At 29.1% G+C, this 21,354-nt stretch overlaps 1 protein-coding gene across 2 annotated transcripts in view; it reads right to left on the bottom strand.

Moving 5' to 3' along the window:
• Positions 1 to 504: 504 nt before the first annotated feature.
• Positions 505 to 21,354, bottom strand: part of eIF5B (eukaryotic translation initiation factor 5B) — a 120,380-nt gene continuing 99,530 nt past the window's right edge. For both annotated transcript variants that reach the window (XM_067263620.1, XM_067263621.1), the window contains exons 17-23: positions 7,160 to 7,321; positions 6,178 to 6,309; positions 4,318 to 4,449; positions 1,799 to 1,875; positions 1,412 to 1,715; positions 1,035 to 1,196; positions 505 to 949 (exon numbers count right to left, since the gene is read on the bottom strand). In XM_067263620.1, coding sequence (XP_067119721.1) covers positions 842 to 949; positions 1,035 to 1,196; positions 1,412 to 1,715; positions 1,799 to 1,875; positions 4,318 to 4,449; positions 6,178 to 6,309; positions 7,160 to 7,321 — 1,077 coding nt within the window. In that variant the 3' untranslated portion in view covers positions 505 to 841. The remainder of the gene's footprint in view (positions 950 to 1,034; positions 1,197 to 1,411; positions 1,716 to 1,798; positions 1,876 to 4,317; positions 4,450 to 6,177; positions 6,310 to 7,159; positions 7,322 to 21,354) is intronic.

A 21,354-nucleotide genomic window follows, 5' to 3' on the forward strand; every position in this document is an offset into this window, starting at 1 on the left:
TTACGCACCCGCCCGGTATTATATATTAAAAATCGGACGTAAAAAAAAAGAGACCGCACAAAAAAATCGCGACACCACAGGGGCTTCTTAAGCCCCAACGTCAAGAGTTTTTGTTTAATGAAAAGAAAGGCCGACCATTTTCGATATTTTGATGCGCAGCTTTAAAATATTACAGACAACATATCCGAAATTAATTGTTAAAGTCTTGTAATGTTATAGCGACGCGTTAATCCGTTTAGGCGCGAATTAAACAGCAAAAAATCAAACAGTCGTTCATTAAAATAAAAAAAAAATAATAATAACGCCTATTGATCGGGTCTCCTCGGAGGCGGAAAAAACTCGACACCCACGAGCAATAACGAGATGTTTATCCACTAATTATTGACATTCCGCTCTACGCCACGTTCCTATTTTTTAAGGCCGGAAGAACCCATCTTCGGGGGGGCTCTTTCGGGGCCTCAAACGGCATCGGGGTTTGCAAAAAAAAACCTCTTAGAACACCGATTTTATGTACAATGCAATATTTTATTTTCCTTTTTTTCCGAAAACCAGGAAAGAATTTTTATCTGATTCATTAATAAATCCCATCCCTCAGTCGTTTAAGTTATTTGTAGCTATTACATTTTTTAAATTTTTTTTTGGTCGTTTCTTCGTTTTAAAACATAAAACGTGATAAATGCCAACAGAGAAAAAATAAAACAAAAGGGTCGCGTAAACGAACGATGGCGTCGACTTGCTTATGTATGTATACACACATAATTACAAACTTTTTTGTACATACATTTACGCGCGAAACTTTACGTCGATGTTCGAGTTGTCTTTCTACATCTCTCCCGGTGCATCACAATATCTGGAACATCTTTTTCAACTCGACCATTAATTGCCAGTCCGGCTTTTGCAGATCGTCTCGAAAGTAGTTTTTACAAGCGTCTATGGACTGACGCGTGATCTGAAACGAGCACACACATACACACAGGAGTGGGTAAATAGACGACGACGATCGCCGCGGTAATTAGAATTTGAAAGAAACTCACCTTGCTGACCAGAATGTCGGTCTCGTCGAAATGTCTCCCGTACATTTTGGGAGCCTCTCCCGAATGCGGCTCGATCTTGATGCAGATTTCCTGACCTTTTCGAGCGGAGTCTATCGATTTATGGTTGAGCTCCAGAGTGGTCACCGTCCCTATATCCAGGAACTAGCGGGTACAGAAAAGAAAAAGAAAGAAAAAAATTGAGATCAGATAACTCGAACACGGAGTGCGGGAGCGTTTGGAAATGTCTAGTAGCGACACTAATCGGGAAATTGTAGGAGAGCACGCGAGACGTACGACTTCCCGTATGTCGCGGGAGTTTACAAGTGATAATAAATTTGATTTAAGGGCGAATCTCGGATTTCGGAAGAGTCGTTTACCTCTCGACTGGGTACGCAGATAGGGGTTCCTTCTCTGACGACGCCCGCTTCGACGGACACTCCGATGACTATCGGATCTCTGCTGTTAAAGATGTATTGGGGCAAAATTCGAAGTTTGCAAGGGAAGACGGCGATGTGCTTATACTCGTCCCTCTTTTTCTGATGTAGCTCGTCTTGATAGGCAGTGAAACGGTCGAACAGATGATAGATGATGTTGGCTTGGAAGATTCTCACTCCCAGATTCTCAGCTAACTCTTCGGCATCGCGCTCTACCTTAACGTCGAAAGCTAGAATAACTGCGTACCTGTAGCATTTCAATATACGGCGTTTATATACTTGAAAACGACTAATTTTGGCTATATCGAATCGTAGAACTTGTTAACTTACTGTGTCTCGTGTTCTAACATAATGGAAGCTTTCATAACGTCTTTCTTGACTACGGGTCCGATTCTCACACCAGAATACTAATCAAAAAAATCAAAAATACGTCAACAACATAAATGTGGAAATAAAGCTTAAGATATGGATACATTAAATACAGTACAATAATCGACCGGTTGGTTTCGCGCAAGTCACAGCACGTTGGATGTCATTAGAAACGCGCAAAAATTCCATTTCTCTTTCTTTCGATATTCGTCGAGAACGAGGGAAAGGGGAAATCCCTAATCCCAAATGGTAAAGTGACGGCCGTAAGGTCAGGGGGAGAAAAAGGGCGCGTCGCTTCCGGCGCGCGACCGACAGACGGTCACCGGACAGAAAGGAAAAGGGAGAGACGAAACGGTGGGGAGAAAAGGGTCCAAAGTTAGAGCCGCCGGTTAATAGATGCGTCCTTCGTTTCCATTCGGTCAAGCATGGATCCTCCCCCGCTGCAAAACCGTTCACGCTTCCCACCCTTTCCGGAAACAATCTTCCGGAATTCTGCCAGCCATCCGGAAAGAGGCGCTTTTGTGCCAATGACAAGGCGAAAAAGATTAAAGAGTCTCTTGGTCTCCGAAAGTCTACATCCGTTGCTCCTTTGAAGGAAATTTAAAAATATTGTTTAAAAGAGAAAAACTAAATGATTTAGAGAAATGACGCTTTGAATAGATTACAGAGAAGAATACTTATTTCACAAGCTTCATTTTATATCTGGGAATTCGTTAATCGAAGTATCTACATATTGTTGATCTGAGAAACGGGATGCATCGGTCCATATCAACGTCAGCAGGAAGCATTGAAGCGTGTTTATTGCCAGATATATATCCGAAACGTATACGGGAAGTTGAATATCCGGAAGTTATCAATATATACGAAATGATATCCGAAGAATCGGATAGCATATTCTGGATCTAGTAACAGGAAATTTGCTACTAATCACCGTTTCCCGTTAATGAAACGTCCAAAGAGAGGCAACACCCATCGACCGAATTTCAAAACTATAGTAACAGCGGATATCTTTCGATAACTAATGGCGATTATATGATGCAAAAAATTTCCGATCTTTCTATTTTTTCACAGGAAAATAAATAAATAAACGAAAAGCGCATTCTTTATTTGTAAGAATATGATTTATACTAGATTTATCCACCTTAGTAGTCAAATATATAAATAATGTGAGCCCATTAATATAAACTGTTGGATTTATTATATATTATAAATATTGTATCTTCAATTATAAAAACATTATATAAATCAATCAGTAGCGCACTCAGAATTTAATCTGTGGGAAGCCCAGTTGAACGGAAAAACATTTTTAATGCGGAATTCAATAATATTCCCACCTTGCGTGGCCGCTAATTCATTAGTAGTATAGAAATAGAAGAAACGATACAATATAAATATAAAAGGTAAATTTTAATTAGGAAAAGATTTAGAAAATTTTCTAGTGTTCCTTTTCCTTTGGAGGGTGCCAGCGCTTCTTGGCCCCCCCTGGTGCGCCTCTGAAATCAATGTACCATACGAGAAGAAGAGCAAATATTTTCTAAACCTAAGTTGATTAACATAACTTAATATTTTGTTATAAAATAATAAAACATCGATTTTAAATTATTGGTTTTCTATAAGAAATAATCTGATAATTACATCTAATCCTCATTAACGATTAAAAATTTATACATTTTTTTTTTTTTTTTTGCCAAAACAACAATATGAAATCAATGTACATAAATACTATTTAAAATTCGAACTTTCAGCGGAAGGAGAGAGAGAAACACGTGAATGACCAGACCGGATATCGTTTAATCTCATTAACACGTGTAAGCATGAAAACGAATGGAGTTAATGCGATTAAAATGTAAAATGAAAGTTATGCAAGTTAAATCTCTACATTCTGACTCAATGAAATGTGTAACACGGTATCCTAGAGTATATCATTAAAATTCTGTCAATAAACCATTCTCAGAACTTTAACTTATTCTGAGAATATTTTCTTTGTTGTTTCGTTCAAATCTTAAAAATAATTAAATCTGGATAAACATTTTTAATGCGGCATCTTTTTTTTTATTTATTAGATTCGAGATATTTGCCTAAATATAGTATCCTTTAACAGCATTCCCAAAGTTATGTGTTTATACTGTATCCACATCCGGCATTCGGTTACCTACCAAACCGTTACGAGTTTGCCTGCAAATCTTACATGACTAAAATCAGCTCGTATGATAATCCCAGTTTCAAAATATATCAATGACAAAAAATTCCCCATATTCTGGTTCGTTATTAATGAATTTTAATTTACAGTTTTTAACGACTTTTTAAAACTGAATAAAATAGATTCAGATACAATTAATATTTAAATTTAATAAAATAAAATTCGATTTCAAAATGACAGTAAAATATTAAAAAATACGACTAAATTAGAGATGTGATATGTATATTATTTGATTTCTCCTATCTTAGAAATGGTGAACCTTCTCACAAAAACCACTCACCGGAATTTTTGACGTCCTTAAAAATTCCAATAATGCTTCTAAGGAACCTAGAGTGGATGCCTGGACGTAAACTCCTCTTTCTGCTAATTTGATGGAATTAATTGCATCTCGAAGAGAATTAGCAACTTCTTCCTGGAAAAGAATAAATGAAAATATTTATTAATTTTATATATAACAATTTAAAATGAAAATTTGAAGGAATGATAGAATTTTGCATCTATAATGCAATGTTTTGGACATTTTCTTCTTAGAGGTTTCATGTAACCAAGAGATTTTCAAGTACCTAACAATTTTGTGATTATAATTTAACTAGTTTTATCTTTTTCAACTACATATTTAAATACTATTTGGTAATAGTAAACATTTCTAATTATTAACAGTGGTTTCAAATTATCAAAATATTTTTGTACTTCATAAAAACAAAAATATTTCAGCAATTCACATAAAAAGCTTTTATCTTACTTCTTTCTTTTATCTATATTATATTCAACGCCAGAAAAACTAGGTTAATTTAATTATCTTGCTTTTAAAAATAAATAAAAGCCACAAGTTATTTATTTTACATAATGATTGCTGGCAAATACAGGTATTTGAGGTAACAATTGCAATGATAAGATAACTGTCAAGATCTCAACTATGGAAGTCAAAATTTTTTTTTTAACTTAAAATCAATTAAAAGTAAGTTAAAATTTATCTGAATATAAGATTTTAGAAATAAAATTTAACTAAATCCTATAAATTTATAATTATATATTATTATTTTCAAATCACACCTTTCACCATCTCTCTATATACAGACAGAGACTGCAAGGAAAAAAATTATTTTCCTTAACAAAAAGAATGGGATGCCAGAAATTTGGGTGGCCCATCATCAAATAATTTAGTCACTGCCGTGTTAATGCTCATGATCCATCTTTGTGATAAATGATTTACTCTGCCATCCCGTGACAATTAGGCATTGTCTTGTCCAGAAAATATTCAAAGAACAGGTTTAAATGCATACTTTTTTTTTTTGGTCTTAAAGAATTTTTGATTTCAAAAATAAATTAATGGAATGAGTATCATCACAATGTTTTTGAATTTAATTTTAAAATTTTTAATTACTAAAACAATTCCAGAAAATATAATTAAATAAAACTAATTATATAATATATTAATTAGAATTATTCCTAAATTTTATTGTATTTAACAAAATATACAATATTTATTGTCAATATTATAACCAATATTCTTTTTCACAATAATCAATACTCTGCAAATCCAATTAAAATATTATTAATGACTTTTTTCTCAAAATGAACTTTTGAACAGTTATGATCTTTTTTAAACTTTTAAAGTTGATATTACATAAATAATATTAAAAAAGTTATTCTTCAATTTTGTTAAAAATCCTAATAAAAGTATATTTTAAATTTAATTAATAGACAAATTAAAAATATGGAAAAGTTCGGCCAATTGTTTCTTCTGAAAAAATTATTTTGGTTAATTTGGTATGATTGAGCAATTCCATTAGGCAGTATAGACAATCAAAAATAGTTGGAATATAAATATTTTAAGTTCAGATGAAATGAATGTAGCAAAAATAAAGAAGAAAACTAATGCAAATGAAACAAAATAAATATTGATAACAATTTTTAAAATCTGGATCTTATTCATTTCTTGAAACACAAATATTTACATTCGGCTGTAAATGGTTCATAATTAATACACTAATTTAACTATATATCTTAATAAAAAGAGTTATTCCAATGACATATTGTCATTTATCAACATGAAAATTACTTTAATCTTTATTCTTCTAACATATATCTTATTGTATGCTTATTTCAAATTGAAATTGTAAAAATATAAATAGGTAACCTTTAAAAGTTCTACTTCATCTGGATGATAGGCTACAAGTAACTGAAGACCTGCAATAGCTTTCTCAAGATCTTTTCCTGCGATTTTCACTCCTTGTGCTCCTTCTACTTCTCTAAAATCATTATATGGATTCTAAAATAAAATAATATTTGTTAATCATGCAGATATAATGTTTTGTACACTGACATACGTACAAAATAATCGATTCCATCTATTCAATGTTTCAGACATCTACGTCTGAAAAATTTAAATAACTGATAATTTTAGATTATTAAAATATTTTAACAACATTATTTATCATTTTGAGAGCCAGATTTAAAATGCAATACAGGCTAAATATAACAGTTACGTTATAACTAAGGGGTTTTAAATTTTCATAACTTTTTCGTTTTTAATTAGAAAAATGTTTATCATCATCTATTTATTTATTGCAAAGAATTTTATTAATAAAACAATTTCATTAATAAAAGCATTATAATAAAACTCAAAATTATAATATGCTACCCCTAATTGAAACTTACCAAGCAAATATTAAATGATTTGCTTGGAAGGTTGCATCACAGATTAAAATGCACTTGCACTTACAATATTCACTACTTCTTTACATCAATGATTACATTAGCTTTTCCATAAATATTTCATTTGGTAATGAGTAGCCTTTAGGAGAATGTGAAAGCAATTAATGCAAATAAATGAAAATGCTTATTCTATGAATTAACTTCCCAACAATCTATATAATACATATTGGGTAAATTACATGTTTATACTAACTCTGTTATAATGCAGGAAAAATGTTATAATTGAAAGGAAAAACTTTAACTGATAAAAAAAAAATTGATAAAAAATTTTAAAAAGTAGATAGCTAAATATAACAATTACTCTAACTTTTCATTACAGTTTAAAAAATATAGTTCTCATGAATGATATACTCAAATAAATATTATACATAAAAAAAAACAAATATATAAGTCAATATATTTACCTTCACTCTTAACTCTTTCAAAGGTTCAGGCATAAGCAATGATCTGATTTGTGTCACAACTGGACCTTCTTGACCAGCAACAACAATAATATCACCTTCTCTCAATCGTCCATTAACAAGAATAACATCAATTGTGGTACCTAAACCAGGAATTGCTTTCACCTGAAATTGTTGATATAAGAATATAATTTACTGTATTTATAAAACACTAATCAAATATTTACAGAAAAAATATTAATTAAAATATGGATAAAGTAATAAATTGGAATAAATCTGCAAAACTGCAACAAATTATTCAGAATTCATAAGCAGCTGCCAAGTGTTTTGAATCTCAGCAAAAAAAAATATGAAATTTTTGAATAAAAATTTTGTATTGCTATTTTACAAAATTTTAAATATTTACTACAGAATATCATACATGTATCTTAAAATAGGTTTTTAACATTTCCACAATTATCATTCTGAATCCCTTCAACATTGTCAAACTGACAAAAAAAAAGATAACAAATTTGTAAATATATACCATTTGATGTTTACAAATTCTGATGCTTTCAGAAAATTAGATTACAGAAGAAAAACAAACACAGATTTCAGTTTCAAAATTTTTTCTTTTTAATAAAAGAATGAAGTTAGTAAACTAACCATTCTATCAATCACTCAGTGATGAAATAGAAATTAAAATAATACAGATGCAGAGGCATGCATATTTTTCTTTGAAATTGTAAACTAATAATAGAATAAATGCAGGAGTAAACCTTTAAACAAGAAGGTCATCCAAAAAGAATCTATTTTCTCCTTTTAATGGAAAACAAACAAAATGCAAAAGATAGAAACCAGATAGCATCATCCCTTAGGAGAGTTTCTCAGTGTGAAAACAGGAAGCTTATTTATATCCACACTCTTTATAAATTATTTTTCAAACTCTTGGTGACCTTCTTAACAACTTTATGTAGTCATTTTAACGATAATACCTCGTATCATTTTGGTCAATTAAGTTACAGATGTTTGCTTAGTTTACAGTCTTCCAACATAACTTCAAAGAAAGGAATCATATGTTAAATGTTATCATAGCAATTACTTAATAAATGTAAAATGCAATATGAAAATATGGCATTTTAAACACATTTTTACTGTTTTAAATCATTTATTACAATTAGAAATAAAAGTAATTCGATATAAATAATAATCCTCATTAAAAATTATTATTATTATTGGACTATTTTTATAGTTTGAATATAAACTCCAGATAACCCGGATAGTATTTGCTGATATCATCTTTCACAATAAACAGGCATCATTTTTAATTCAGAAGTACACCTGATATTTTATGATAATTCAAGCTTGTTTTTCTTGCTAATATTTATGTTAGAGATAAATGATAAATTCACAAAATGGCCTTGGTGTTTGTAGAAATTAATAATGCAAATTAATTTATCCAATAAAGTATACATGCTACATTTAAATGAAAATTTTTAAGAAAAATTATTCTAGGATATTCATGCGTTATCAATTGTCCTATCAGTTATTATACTTCTTATCACTTAAAAAATAAGAATGTCACAATTATTCATTTACACATTACTTAATTCATTTCATTATTAAGAAAAGTACTTTAAATAGTTTTATATTAAAAATCACATGCAAAACAGATTATCATCTTTAATAATTTTAAAACTTATAAATATGGTACATCATTAATTGTGTTTTATTTAAAAAAGAAGAGGGGAAAAAATAAGAATCAGGCTCTTACGAAGGAAGGGGGAAACCTATTCTTAATAAAATATTTATATATGCATTTTATTTTTTTCCATTCAAAAATATGCCCTTGATTAATAATTAATTAAAATAAATACATGTATCACATTATCATCACTTGTACATTTCACAAGTGAATAAAATTATTTTCTCAAAATAAATTAAATTAAATACAGTTTTTTAAAAACTATTAAAAACTTTACTTTTATTTTTTCTATGTGGAGAATTTATCTTTGATTTCGGTTAACCTGGATATAGAAAAATTATCTTCAAATTTAAAAATATAAGTTATGCAGAACTTTATTTTATATTTCAAAGATCTTGTTTTTTTTTTATAAAAAATTCTAATTTTACAATTAAATAATTTATCAAAGCCACAAAACAAAATTTTCTAATAAGTCCAATCAGAAAACTTATAAATTAAAAATAAAATCAAATAATAAAGTCCTAAGCTGTTGCTGTAAATAGAATTTTCTATTTATAAAGGTTGTGGATTTAAGAAATACATATTTTATATATTTTTTTAATTATATGTTTATTAAATTCTTGTGTTTAATAATTTAGTTATCGAAGTTTGAAAGCCAATTCACGAAATTTTATTAGTGTGAATAAGTATTTAATAAAAATTATTTTTGTCTTTAAGATTAAAAAATGCTTAAATTCAAATCTAAACTTCAATTTAATTTTAAAGCAAGCATAAATAAAAAAATAATTAAAAAAACCACTAATTTTCTGAACAATTTAAAATTGAACTTAAAGACACTTTGAATATTTGAATCAAGTCAAATTATAAGTCACTTTGAATCAAGTCAAACTATAACTATAAATATTTATCCAACAAGTTTAATTCAGGAAAACAAATAAACAAAAATGTGTAAATATTTTTGATCGAATAGCTAAACTATTTCAGCTATAATATTTGAAAGAAAAAAAAAAACTTCAAATTTCAAGTGTAAAATTTAAATAAAACTGGTATTAATGATAATATATTTAATATACTGTAAATGTTTCTTAGTTGTTTGTTGTCTTAATTTCAAACTATTTTAAATCAATCTGAAGCTAAAATATAAATTATAAATTGAGTAAACAATATTAAATGCTTTAACCATTATAATCAAATACAGTAAAGCCCCAATTATCCAAACCTTAAGAGAAGTTCTATATTATCTGAGACAAATCTATAAATGAATACATTACTTTTCTTATATTACAATTCATAAAAGAAAGTTTAAAACAATAACATGTATTAAAAAAAGGATTTGATTTTGTTACCTCTTATCATTTAAAGTTCAATTTGAGACAAACCACAATAATAAACATTTTTTTAAAAATTATTGTTCTTATATATATTGTAATTAAATTCACTAAGGTATAAAAAGAGGCTTAAAAGTGCTACTGTATAAATCTTTTACATTTGTAATTTATAATCCAAAATGGCCATGGCTATCTGTTTGATCTGAAATTTTGGTTTTCTGAAGTAGCATCAGTTCAATTCAATAGTCTCATCACAAGAATGGCTTTGCCATTTACTTGTATCCAATTAATCCCAAGCAATCAAAAATTATAATTCATACATCTTTTTTCAATGATTATGACAAATATTTTGATAATATTAAGGAAGCAAACAGTGATTAATTTATTTATTGGCACTGAAAATAAATTTATAAATAAGCATTCATCTATTTGTAGATGATATGGAAGAGCAATGCATTGTATTTTGAATTTTTATTAAGATGTAATAATTAAAAATCTATTTTGATTTTTACTTTTAACATGACAAAAAAAGATATTTTAAAGACAACTATCTAATAAAAAGAAGCAATTGATTAAGTGGATTTAAACATAAAGTTATATCCTTAATTTTAAGTTATTGTATCATCATTTTCTAAATAGACAACTTTCTCAAACATTTTAAAACTTAGCAAAACTCTAATTATGTTAAATTATCCAATAACATTTCATACAATGTTATTGACTAATTTATTAAATATCAAAACTTTAGATTTAAATTTTTAAAAAATCTAATATTGTTACTACATGACTCTTCATAATATCTATTATGATAAGAATAAATACCTAAAATAAAAAATAGTAAATACAAACAACACTCCAAAATAAGAATGAAATCTAAAATAATTTCAAATGTCAACATCATTTTTAAAAATCTGCAAAGAAAAAAGAAAAAGTGTGACAGGACAGGATGTGACTCACTGTAAACTGGATATACTACAAATATGACACAGAAGATGTGATACATATGAAAGCTAAATATATTAATAACTTTAAACCATTCTAAAAATCAACAGGTCTCATTATATGAAAAGTTTTAATATCAAAATTGTATTCACTAAGTTTTTCTCCTGAGAAGTCAATATAGTATAATCTAGCTATAATAGCTGAATAAAAAAAATCAAAAATATGTAAATATGTATAATAGTGAAAGTCGAATCTTTCACACCAGCACTACCTTCACATTTGAGTTTTGGTTAAATTGAAAAACAAATAATGTTTAAAAGTAACTAAAAATTCTTGATGTTAAAATAAACAGAAATATTGTTCAAGTCAATTATATATTTTAACATTACGAATTAATTAATTTCATAGATATATTTTTAGTTACTTTAAACATTCTGAAGTTACTAAAATTTTTACAATAATTACCATTATTCTTATTATTTTTAATATATACTGTAGTTTAACTGACATTTAAATATTGAAAATTCAAAAAATAGTTTAGTATGATAACATGTTTGTATTGTGAATCTACAAAATATAGATCATCTAAATATACAAAAAAATATTATTTCATATATATAAAATGTACAATAGAATTCTCTTATTGTTACAATTGATAGAGAGCAGAACCCAAAATGATTATTTTGTGATTCATCTCTCCTGATCAACCAATACCATTAAGCAGAGTAAATAGACTAAAAATCCTTATTATTAATACTTATAAAAACCTTTGGTTTTATTAACTCTGATATTATAAATTTTAATAACATTAAATGACTGATAATAATATCCATGATGATACTAAGTGGATTTTACTGTAAAAAGAAAATTGCATCTTTTGAATTTATTTTAAGCTTTAGCTTACGATTACATTGACTATATTCTTTTACACATGCTCTGTAAAACTGATATCATATTAGATTTTAGTTTTCTGGAATATAAATAAATTTTTTATACAAATAAGTCCAAATTAAATTATGGATAAATGTCACTAAAAGTTTTCTGATGAACAACAATTTTTAAAAAGGTTGCATTTTCTTTAGAAGAATTTTTTAAAGCAATTCTAACTATTCATTTCTAGAAAAATCTTTTACTGTTTTCTATCCTGCACATATTACATGCTCATCACTGCCCTCAAAATCTTTATAAACTTCTTCAATCCAGTCTTAGCAACAGGGGTGCAGGTGTTTATACAACACAAAATAACGTAGCCATACCCATAACTCGAGGCTGTCCTCAGGGATCCAGATCAAGTCCTGGTCTCTGGAACATAGCCTATAACTCTATTCGACACCCTGCCTCCTGGCAACCGCATACAGGGCTATGCAGACGACACAATTATCCTAGCTTCACATAGGAACAGTGAATGATTACAGAACATATGCAACGACATTCTCAATAACATTCACCAGTGAAATATTAAATATAGGCAACCCTTTAACACAAATAAATGCGAAAGCATGATAGTTGGTAGGAACGTGCCACTTGTCAGGAAGCTTATCCTTCAAACAGGTGCTCACAAAATAAAGCAAACAATGGAAATTAAATATTTAGGCATTATTCTTGACGGGCGACTTAACTTCACACCCCACATCAAATACATTACAGACAAAGCTAAAAAGATGGCCAACGCCCTCATTAGCATTGCTAGGAACACATGGGGCCTTGACCCTAATGCTACTAAGCTTATTTACAGGGGTGCAATTCAGCCACAGATCTATGCTGTACAGATATGGGGCAACGTGGCCGCCAAAGTCCATAACTGCAAAAAACTGTTATCTGTTAAAAGGATTGCAGCTCTTTGCATTTGTAAGGCTTATAGGACCACACCCACTAGTACCCTTTTGATAATGTCAGGATTGACCCCTGTCGACTTAGAAATTAAATGCATTATTTGGCAGGAAAATCTGGTCACTTTACCCTGGCGAGATTATAGCGACTCAGATGTCGACAATATGATTAGAGTAGGTAAGATTCCCCCCAGTTTGGCCTTGATTGATGATATCAAAAAATTCAGCATCGACAAAAATACCCTCCCGACTTACGATTACCACCCCTCCCTTCAGCCTACCCCTGACGTTTACTTCGAAGATCCAGGTGATCATCCCATGTTTAGGATTTACACCGACGGTTCCAAAATGGGTGACAATGTGGGTGCTGCTTTTGTAGTTTACTCCGACATAAGCCGCGAGCTTCACAACGCATGCTTCCATCTAGGTTCATGGTCACACTGCTCAATAGCACAGGCAGAAACTTTAGCTATTTATATGAGCTTAATTCACATTAGGCATAGGAAGGACAAAAGACACTACTTACACTATTGCATTTATTCTGACAGCAGGGTAGCTTTACACAGGATTGTGAAGTCTGAAAACCGCTTAAAACTCGTCCATTCTCAGACACTTAGACAACAACATTAGAATAGATTTCCAATGGGTCCCGGGTCATGTGGGGTTTTTGGCAACGAGACCGCTGACTGTCTTGCCAAACAAGCTGCAAAGTCTTCAGTCACTAGTATTTTCAGTTACATTCCTATGTCGTACATCAACAATCACATCAAGAAGCAAATTTTCATTCTCTGGCAAGACAGCTGGGACCATGACACTACTGGTAGGCTCACCTACACTTTCATCCCCAAGGTTGACAGTACTGCAAATCTTTGCCACTTTTACCCTAGTTACACTCTCACTCAGCTACTTACAGGACATGGCAACTTTAAGCAATACTTGCATAGATTTAACCTTGGGGACAATCCACAATGCGATTGTGGTATTCAGGAGGACCAAACACCACTTCATTTAGTTTTTCGCTGCAATAGGTACAATCACATTAGCGATAGTTTAATGAGAGCTGCTATTCTTGAAGGGTACAACTGGCCTTGCAATCCACACCAACTCATTCACACATGTACAATGTTCCATCATCTAGTCACATTTATATCCCTTAGTGGGGCTCTTGAGAGTACTCACTCCAGGGGCACGGATGGCAATTAGCCTTTCCTTGCTTTGTTTCAACTGTCAGCATTTAGCTGCCTTTTAACTTTGTATTTTAATTCTTTTGTCTTTCTTTTTCAGTCTAAATTCAGTTAGTCCTAATTGTAAGTTAGATTAGGGACTCTTAGCTTGGTTTCCAATTAGGATATGATAGGTTAGGTTAAATTAGATTAGGGTTTGTTATCTTTAGTCCTCTGGTTAGGTTCGTTCTAGGTTATAGTGGGTTAGTTTAGTTAATAAGTAAGTTAATGTTTAAAAATAAAATAAAATAAAAAATAAATAAAAAAAAGGGTCTTGCTCGTTTGTCTTGTCTAGTTTGTCATTGTGTTCATTTCCTTTTCGCACTGTCTGTCTATCTGTTAAGTAGTATTAAGATTTGCAGTCGTGTTCAGTTTTATTCATATTGAGTAGATATAAGTTTTCCTACTAACAGCCACTTCACACTAACTTCTACACTTAGCTATTCGAGGCAGCACTCAATTATTGGTGTTCGTTACACTCAGGTTTTCTTTTAGACCCTTTGGGGGACTACGGCCTTGCAGCATAAAAACTGCATGCCAACATCAAACATGGAGGATACTGTAGCCATATGTATGCCATTTAGAGGTATCTTACCTTTCTGTACTGTCTGTATCCTTTCCCTCCTCCTTCCCTCCCTTTCCCTTTCCCTCTTTTCTGCCGGCTAAACACTTCATTTATGGCTGATGTCTTTCTTGTATGTATGTATTGTTTTCTTTCATGAGTATTGCTAATCTAGTTTCATGAGTTACATTCAAATGACAATAGACAGTAGTCATCATATCATAAATCAATCTTTACAGTTAAAATTGAAAATTTTAACTGTAAAGATATTAACAAATCCCAATTTACAGTGCAACTAATATGACGCTGTTGTAATTTACAAAAGAAAATAGTATTTTTAAATTTGTATATTGAATGCATTTATGTAGTATACATGGACTCCATGTATACTCATATATAATAGCAAATATTTTATACAAATAACTGTTTTGCACAATTATTTATATTGGATTAACTACAGCATACTCTTGATTATCCATGCATGTTTATGTCTCAATAAAAATTTACATCAGGAATACAAATATTAGCATTAAAAATAAAAAAAATCTCTTGCTATTTAATTTAATATAAAATAAATTCATGGGCTAAAAAATTGATATAACAAATACTATATGTGAACCTATCTACAAATTTTTGCTCAACTATTTTTAATCCTAAAAAAGAAAACAAAAATGAAATAAAAGCTGTGTTTACTATTTGTCAGAATTTTTAACAGTAGCAATAAAAGTTAGTTTTTCCACAAAATAAAGCAAACTTATCAAAATTATTTATCTATCTTATGAATACATTTCCTTCATGAAAGATCTGCATACAATTTAAGTTTATTAAATTTATTTACAATCATTAAATATTTCATTTTAAATATACACAACTATCAGGTTTTATGGACAATTAAATTAAAATACAGTTGAATCTGTATCTTGAATCTCACAGGAATGAGAAAAAAATCTGAGATACACAGGTTTTGGGATATAGAGGTTTCAATACAGTAAGCAGTAATAGGTTTAATGGGATGTGTATATTGTACTTGCTATTGTAGTTTATTAATATGCTAGTAAGTACAGTACATACCTGTATTAGATATAAGTAAAACATTTTTGACATATTTCAACAGAAATAGTTTGTCAATAGTTTCTGATGCCTGACTTTTTCAACCAATAAGATGCAAGCCAAACTTGTAGCCAATCAGAGAAAAGCAGCATTAATTGCAACTATATATTGTATCACAAGAGACATTTCTCAACTACAATTTATGCTATTAAAATGTAGTCGCTGAGCTTTGAATTTGTAATTGCTACGTCAGTCCATAATTTGAGATATAGAGGTTTTTGGGTGAAAATTATTTGAGACAAACATGAAAAATATATAAACAACCACTTTACCAGAAAACTGAAACTGTACATGTAGAGAATCACACCTAAATGCAAAATTTCCAGCAAAGAAACAACTAAATTCAATATTCAAACGTTTTCAGCCACTACTTTATCAGTCCTCTTCAGAAAATGTCAAACAAAATAACTGTTCTATTTTTTCATTTTACATTCCCTTAAGAGGGCCGAAAACGTTTGAATATTGAATTTGGCTGTTTCTTTGCTGGAAATTTTGCATTTAGGTGTGATTCTCTACATGAAAAATATATTGAATTCAGACTGAAAATGCAGGGTAAAAAATAAATTTTGAAACAAAGAGGTTTTTGAGACAAACATGACAAATAAACATTTTCAAATAGACAGGTTGAACTGTATTAAAACAAAACAACTTTTTAAAAAACTCTTAGTTTATCAATACATACATTTTGTAAGTATTCTCCATTTATCCCTTCGTCTCAATTTCCTCGGTTTTATCATATCAAAATACCTAAATTTCAAAAATCTACGGACAACTGTTTGATATTATAACTCTATGATTAAGTAAATAAATTTTATCAGGGCACAAATAAATTTTATTTACTTAATCATAGAGCCCTGGAACCCACCAAAGTGAAAGAAAAAGAAACCTTAGTAAATTTTCCAAAACTATTTTCCTAATGAAAATTAATTTTTTGATTTTATATTGTGTCATATGTTCTATTTCTATATTACTTATGAATTAGAAGTTACATAAAGTGGGAATTTTATTGAATTCACATTAAAAAATTTTTTTTTATCCATTTGACTTGGCTCCCCCAAGATTAAATTTTTGATTAGGAATTAAATGAGAAATGACATGCAATATGCCACTGTCCCTCACATGATCCAACTTAGCAATCCCCAACAATACAACGCTTGTCTATTCCCAGTGTTGCTACCACATGTACAGTTTTTGCATCGCGTATCTGGTTAAAGACCAACAATGTTTGGGTTTTAAGAAAATTTGACAGATTGTCAATAATTAATTACTTTTTTAATAATATAGATGATTTTATACAATGTAAGAGTAACAGACAATTGTGGATGCTTATCTCAAAATTTGTAATATATAATGTAGATGATATTGAAACTTCTGATATGATAACTAACCAAGCTGTTCAACTGGGCAGGAAACTGAATTCAGAAATTAATACAGCAGATATTGAACAGCTAATTGAAATCCATGAGAAAGAAGTAGCAAATGCAATACTGGTGGAGATACTACATGAAAATAATATTCTAAGGATGAATGATGAAGACACACACAACAATACAACACCCAATCAAACACCAGTCAAAACATTGGAAATTAAAAGGCTTGCATTAATTTTGGAAAATAAGAACCTCTTCAATTATTAGTAGAATGAGTTCCTGACAAACATAGGAGGGCCACTGTAAAAATAGGAATTAAATGAGAAATGACATGCAATAAAACAGTAAGTGATGAAAAGAAGGCAGTTGTCCAGTTAAAATTGGATTTTTCTTAGATTGCCATCGAAATAAAATATGTAACTGTGTTTTCTATAAATATACAAAGTTATGTAAATCACTGTCACAAACAAAAACCTTTTTATCAGTGTTGTATTTGGCAGAAACACACTAACGTTTTCGGCCTCCTCTGAGGTCTTCTTCAGGTTGAGAACTAAATGCCATTCCCTCAGACTGCCAGAACGATGCTGCCCAAGTTATAAACATAGCACGTGTTGCATTTCACCCCTCCGCCTGGCACTGTTTGAATTCTTCTAACAAGTACCACCATGCATGCACGATCGTTTCCCCGTCTTTAAAGTTGATACATGCATGGAGGTACCTGTTCAAAGAATTCGAACAGTACCAGGTGGAGGGGTGAAATGCGACACGTGCTATGTTTATAACTCGGGCAGCATCATTCTGGCGATCTGAGGGAATGGCATTTAGTTCTCAACCTGAAGAAGGCCTCGGTGGAGGCCAAAAACGTTAGTGTGTTTCTGCCAAATACAACACTGATAAAAAGGTTTTTGTTTGTGACAGTGTATTACTCTCTACAGTGTTAATTGTTAGAAGATGTTTATTTTATGTTATGTAAATCCATTATAAAATGTATGTGTGTAAGTTATATCCAAGCTTTTAGTTCTGTTTTATTTGTTTATTGATGTTGTATGCATTTATTTAAAATTCAATTCAAAACATATGTACAAATTAAAAAATAATGTATATGAATGTATGGGAAATGGCAATTCAAGATACAACCACTATTTGATAGAATGCATTATGTATGTAACCTGGGGTAAGCCTTACAGTGAAACCTCAATTTAACAAACTAAGTTGGACAAGGAGATGATGTCCATTAAAGCTGAAAGTCAGTTATATAATAAAGTAGGTTTTCAAATGTGTATGTTAAAAAATTGACAAATTAGTTCATTTATCTGTTTTTACTTACATAGATATAGTACATTTGTGTAATTAAAAGTATGTATGTACAAGAAATTTAATTTTACAGGAAAGTTTTCTATATATATTATTGCTTGTGTACTGTACTTAACCATAGTTCTGGGACTGTAGTAAACAAGTACACAATCTAAATCAAAATAAATAACCAAAAATTTAAAAAAAAACACTTTAATTTTACTAAACAAGTAAATAATGTTCTTAGAAAGAAAACAAAAGCACAAATAAATTTTCTATTTATTTGTCTTTAGATGATGATGTATCAAGACACTTCCATTGTAATGTGAAGTTAAGAGCAGTGAGTCTTGAATTTGAAAAAATAACCTATTAATTTAATTACATATAAAAATTAACAAAATGTTAATTTTCATATATGACATACAGATCAGAAAATTTGTTTGTTAAATCCAGGTTTTACTGTATTATCATAGTGTTCATATTTCATAGATACTTAAGCTAATAAAGAATATTTTAATAAATATTTTTCTTATTTATTTTATGGTTATGGATTTTGTAATTTATAATATACAACACAATAGAAATTGTTGAATATTGACCTATTATTTTCTATATTAATTTGAAAACACATATTGATTCTGTGTTTTAATTGTATAACTGTTATCAGAGTTTTTACACTAATCTACAAAATAAAAAACAATTTTTCAGTTCTAGATATTTGTTTTTATTCTATAGCTTTTTATTTTTGTTACGTTGAATGATTTTAATTTTTACGTACTTTTTACTTAATTTTTTAAAATATCTAAACAAATCTGCTGACAAAAAAAAGATAATAAATATCAATATAACAATAATATAAGTATTTTTTTAGTTAGAATAAATTTGAGAGTAATCATAAAATCTCTTAATAATATGATGCAAGATCTGACAAAAGGTACACCTTATAAGTGTTTATATCTGCAAAAGGACAAAAGATGTTTTAAATATCAAGGTTATCAAATCATTTTACACTTTAAAAAATATCTGATAAAAGAAGGTATTCTAATGTTGTTTATTTCCAAGATGTAATTTTAAAAATTTAATACTATCAATCATAAACTTTAACAATTTTTATAACGACAAAAAAAAAAGCAAGAAATAAAATACTTTTTCAGGCATTTAAGTTGTATAATTGCTTTAATAATCAATATATTTAAAAGTACTTTTCAATTTATTTTATTTTCGATATTATTTTCATAGTGTAAATTAGTATCATTTAATTAATTACTCAATATAATTTATACTTAAGAATTATTTTTATAAAGATATAAAGCAAAATTTCAAAAATAACATACTGTAACAAGCAATTATTTATTGTGACACGTCACAATGCCAGGCTGCAATTTTTAATCATATTTTTATAATTTAAAATATATCCTCTCCACCTTAAATTACTAGAGGCTTGCCCTTGTACATCATTTTCCCATTACCAATGCAGTCATGCCAGTCATCTATCTAACTCCTTTCAGGGGAAAACTTTGAATTGAAATAACTTGACTTCCAGTTTGCATTGGAAGTTCACATATAGTTAATCAGGGTCTTCTGCCCCTAAGCTTTCCATAGCTGGTCTCGGATTTCATTTATCTAACAGTGTTCTCGAGATTAAGGAAAGACAGACAGACAGCCAGCAGTGTGAATTTATAGTTCTACAATTTTTTCAAATTGCAGACCAAATATTAAACAGCTAGTTCTGTTTTCTTATTTGATTTCAAATCATGCATGTTTTTAATTGTTTCAATCATTGAAACAAATAATTTAATGTTCATATATATTATAAACATTTTAATAAATTAACTAGTTAAATTATTGCATAAAAACATATTAATATATTGTGTTTTACTGAACAATTAATTAGCAAACCAACGATTGATTGACTAAATAATATTTTAATGATTTTATATATTCTTTTCAGATCATTTGAAAATCTCTAATTTATTTATATTAGATTAATTATATTTATGTTCTATTTTAATTTTAAATTTAAAATTTTCATATTTTTGAGATCTTGACCAAGTCAATTTTGATAATATCAAATTCAGTAATCCTTTCTTAATAAATTTAAGTTGAAAAAATTGATAAATAAATTAATTAAGCTTACATTGAATTAACTTAATGATTAAAAAAAATTAAATTTTAGCAAGAAACTAAAACTGTTTCTGGACTTAAGAATAATAAAAAAAAATTAGACTTAATTAGACTAATAAGAATAATTAAAATTAAAATTAAAAATTAATTTGACTAACATGAGATATTAATAAGCATATGAAACAGATATCCAATTAACTAAACATTACAAGAAGGCCAATATGGTTCATTGAAATTTTTAAGTTCTTCATAGCAACATGATATAAATATAATTTGTCATATTTTTATCAAAAAAATCAAAATCAAAAATGTTTTTATATTGGGTTTTCAAAAATAATTTATAAACTAAATTATGACAAACATATAATTCTTTAATGGTGAATATAAATATTAACTAGAACTTTATTTTGAAAACTTCTTTATGACCAATAGAAAATTCTTCAATGCAATATTGTAATTGATTTTTTTTAAATTATTTCTTCAAGTCAGTGTAAAAGCATGTTTACATGCTTCAAAAATAATTTTATCATCTTTATATTGAGTGTATAAATATGACTCCACCCTTTTTTAATAGACTGCGTTAGTAGTACTGCTTGCAATGCAACTGATTCTGGCAACACTTTTATTTGAAAGGTTTTACAGCATTCTTCAAAAATAAATCCCAGACATCTGTTTAAAGTGTAAAAAATAATTATTTTTATTTGGTTAAAAATGTCAAGTTTTATGTCAGGAA

The sequence above is a fragment of the Centruroides vittatus genome, unplaced genomic scaffold (assembly GCF_030686945.1).
Source record: "Centruroides vittatus isolate TY-2023 unplaced genomic scaffold, ASM3068694v2 contig_1788, whole genome shotgun sequence".
Lineage (NCBI taxonomy): Eukaryota > Metazoa > Arthropoda > Arachnida > Scorpiones > Buthidae > Centruroides > Centruroides vittatus.